At 55.7% G+C, this 3,642-nt stretch overlaps 2 protein-coding genes across 4 annotated transcripts in view; one reads left to right on the plus strand and one right to left on the minus strand.

Moving 5' to 3' along the window:
• TXNDC16 (thioredoxin domain containing 16) overlaps positions 1–1,567 on the minus strand; it is a 94,296-nt gene extending 92,729 nt beyond the window's left edge. For 2 of the 3 annotated variants that reach the window (XM_010834573.1, XM_010834576.1), the window contains exon 1: positions 1,374–1,561. The gene's annotated coding sequence lies outside the window, so the exon portion shown is untranslated. Of the gene's footprint in view, positions 1–1,373 lie in introns of all 3 variants that reach the window. The other variant, XM_010834575.1, reaches the window with a different exon arrangement.
• Positions 1,568–2,205: 638 nt separating this feature from the next.
• GPR137C (G protein-coupled receptor 137C) overlaps positions 2,206–3,642 on the plus strand; it is a 60,814-nt gene continuing 59,377 nt past the window's right edge. The window contains exon 1 of the mRNA XM_010834577.1: positions 2,206–2,625. Within this exon, the coding sequence (XP_010832879.1) occupies positions 2,206–2,625 (420 nt within the window). The remainder of the gene's footprint in view (positions 2,626–3,642) is intronic.

The following is a 3,642-nucleotide window of genomic DNA, read 5'->3' on the forward strand; positions in this document are numbered from 1 at the left end:
TCGATGGATGTGAGTCTGAGTGAACTCCAGGAGTTGGTGATGGACAGGGAGGCCTGGCGTGCTGCAATTCATGGGGTCACAAAGAGTCGGACACGACTGAGGGACTGAACTGAACTGAAGCACATAACTGCAATCAGTTAGTTCACTGGGGCGAGGAGCTCTCTGAACCCTTTCAAATCAGTGTACTGGCCTAACCACATTCTTTATGAATACATGAGGCAAATGCCTTAAGCTGCAAACAAACAAACAAACCAAGATCCTTCTGTAGAGCACTGATGTTGGATTAGGCCTGTGAACTTCTCGCTCCAAGTTTGCCCTACTGTAGGCTGGCTGCAGGGCACAACCTGCTCAGCTGAGTGTTTCATCTGAGGGATCTTCACAGAACAGTACCAGACCTCAACATCCATCAGTTTGTCAGCACACCCTATACAGAACCCAGAACACACCAACATGTGGTGCCTGGTTGAACTACTGTCCCACAATCTGGAGACTTTAACCTTCTCTGTGAATCTCTTAGCTAGGAAAGAAGGCAGCAACACGCTTCTTAGGATGGTGAGTTAGGAAAGGCCGAGTCTTAGCTACACAAATAAATGTAGCAGTGTCTTTCACAGGGATACTTAAATAACAATGCGCCACCTATCCTAAGGGGAACACAAATGATTCTCTCATCATTTTGCACTACTTTGCTCATTTTGTTACCAAACAACTCCCCTCCCCCCAAGTCAAAACATATGTCAGTCCACTATATGTGGGAAGATCTATTTACTCCTCATTTATTTACGACATTAAGTAACATAATATAGCATTTTGTTTCCTTATGTCTGAGCCCTAGATACAGCGCAACTATCCACCCACACACAGGTCCGGTCTTTGAAGGAATACATCTGGAATTTAAAAAGCACAGACTATTCCCCTTTTCCTCTCCAGACATCCATCAAATACTTAAAATTCTGATTCTCTCGTTTTGCCTAACGCTCACAGCATCTTTCCAAATTCTAAGTTTTAAATGCCCACTTTCTCCCTACTCAGAGACGGCTTCCATACCCATCCCATTCTCTTTCCACTCTCTTTCCTATCCCATTCCACTCTCTTCTGGAACATGTCCTGAGGGAGGGAAAGATCTCTTAGACCTTCCGTTCAGCCTTCGCCTCATTCCTCCCCACAAAAGGCTCACTTTTTATGGGCGCTCACGCTAGGGAAAAAGAAGAAAACAAAACAGAAGCATCCAGGTGAGACCCTATTTAAGCCAAACTCCACAGCCGGGTGGTGCGGTCGTTGCTGAGGTAGACCCACCAGGTCCGAATGCCGGCAAGCATCCCTGCTTGCAGATACCATAGCCCTGGTCTCCAGGACCCGCGCTGCCACCTACGTACCCGAGACCTGAGGACAAGACTTGCCGGCTGGGATCTGGACTGCGGACCGACAGTTCCCTCCACGTGAAGGATGAGACCCAGAAGGCGGGGCCGTGCTTTGCCTGCCCAGTAACCGCGAACCGCTCCCCCTACCTGCGAGCTCACTCTCCTCCCGCCTCCGCAGCAGCAGCCTGCACCGCTCATCTGAGTCGGACGGCTGGGCAAAAAACAACCCACGAGGCTCCTCCTTGTCCTCGTGGGCCTTACGTGCGGCCTTTCCAGCCAATGGGAAGCGCAGGGGGCGGGCAAGAGCCACCCCAGTGACAGGCGACGTCTAGTCCGCCCGCCAGCGCGAGTAGGCCGTACAGTAGTTGGGCCAATCGGCAGCGTGGTTAGGGAATGAAGGGGAGGGAGCAGGCGGGGAAAGCGAGCGGCCAATGAGATCGTGGGGTCCCTGAGCGACGGGTCCTGTGGCCTGTGGTCTTCCGAGCGCGGCGCCCAGGGGGCGTGCCCTCCTGGGCCAATCGGCTGGAGCCCAAGGTGCGGAGCGAGCGCCTCAAATGCTCGGGTTTCTCAGCTGATTGTCTCCAGCCGAGAGTTGTTTTTTGCATCTACCGAGCCGAGCCGGAGCAGGAGGAGCCGAGACCCCCGGGGGTGGGGGGCCGGGGAGAGGAGGCGGGGTCCGAGGAGCCGCGGCTGTTCTCCGCGGGGCTCTGGGTCCTGTCACGGCGCTTCCTGGGGTTGGAGGTTGGGGTGGGTGGGGGGTCAGAGGGACATCCTTCTCCCCCTCGACGGCGGCTCCGAGTCCGGCCCCTTCCTTCCCGCGCTCTTTCGCCCGCCCCCCAGCCCCCTCATGAGGGTGCCCGTGCCGGGTCCCGCGGCCGGCCGCGAGCCCTCGACGCCCGGCGGGGGCGGCGGAGACGCAGTCGCTGCCGCCTCAGGCGCCTCGGTGCCTGGCTCGGTGCAGTTGGCGCTGAGCATCCTGCACGCCCTGCTCTACGCCGCGCTCTTCGCCTTTGCCTACCTGCAGCTGTGGCGGCTGCTCCTGTACCGCGAGCGGCGGCTGAGTTACCAGAGCCTCTGTCTCTTCCTCTGTCTCCTGTGGGCAGCGCTCAGGACCACCCTCTTCTCAGCCGCCTTCTCGCTCAGCGGCTCCTTGCCCCCGCTCCGGCCGCCCGCTCACCTGCACTTCTTCCCCCACTGGCTGCTCTACTGCTTCCCCTCCTGTCTCCAGTTCTCCACGCTCTGTCTCCTCAACCTCTACCTGGCGGAGGTAAGGCGGGAGGACCGGCACGCGGGGCCGGGCGGGAGAGTGGGGCCGCCGCGTTTCACTCGGGCTGAGGATCGGTGGCGGGTTGGGGGGTGGGGTGCGGACCGGGAGAAGCGAATCCGAGAGCAGCCCGGGGAAACTGAGGCACGCCTGGAGTGTGCGCCAGGTTTCTGGCCCTAAACTTAAGCAGCCGATTGACTCGACTACTGAGGGGCTTGGGGAGTCGGCGAGGGGAGGGCTGGTGGTGAGTGAGAGTGTATGTTCAGACAACTTGAAACAGCAGGACCAGCCTTTGTTTGGCGTCCTGGCCCTTGTACGCGAAGGTGTCGGTGGCACCGACAAAGTGGCATCGCAAGAAGTAGCAGCCGGGGTAGCTCTGCCGAAGCTGGACTCTGTTGAGAGAGGTTGGATGCTGAGGTAGCAGCAGCTCTGCTGAAGCTGGACTGCTGCCAGCCATTACGTCACCAGGCAGAGCTGTTCCTCTGCTATTGTTACTGCGTTTCTTTTATTAGAAGCTTATATTCCCTCCTGCATCTCCTTACCCGGCGCTCGATAAGCCTCACACAGATTTCGTTCGATAGTTCCCCGGCGGGGTTAATAATCACTAACCAATCCCGAGGGTCAGTATAAAGACCTCCGTAAAGCCCCGAGTGTGTTTGCCCCAGTGGCTTCATGCCTCGACTATTTATTCTACCTCCTAAAGCCTAGTCTTTTTTATTTTTTCCAGCTAATTAAGAGAAAATACTAGTTTAACCTGCGCCTATTGCAGAAACAAACCGCCAAACTGTTTTTGCAATAACTTGCTTAATAGCTGGCACCTAATCACACCCCCTTTCTCTTTTATGAGGAATTGCTGGTTGGTTTGCATTGTTCTGCAGCACTTAGGTATTTGACCCATTTCAAACAGGTTTGAGAGTGTAAGTTTATCAATCATGTGTGCCAGCTAGTGGTATTTAAGCCACGGAATTTTGAAAATTACCACACACACACACACACACACACACACAAAACCCCACCCCC

This window comes from Bison bison, unplaced genomic scaffold (assembly GCF_000754665.1).
Source record: "Bison bison bison isolate TAMUID 2011002044 unplaced genomic scaffold, Bison_UMD1.0 scf7180017864034, whole genome shotgun sequence".
In the NCBI taxonomy this organism is placed as follows: domain Eukaryota; kingdom Metazoa; phylum Chordata; class Mammalia; order Artiodactyla; family Bovidae; genus Bison; species Bison bison.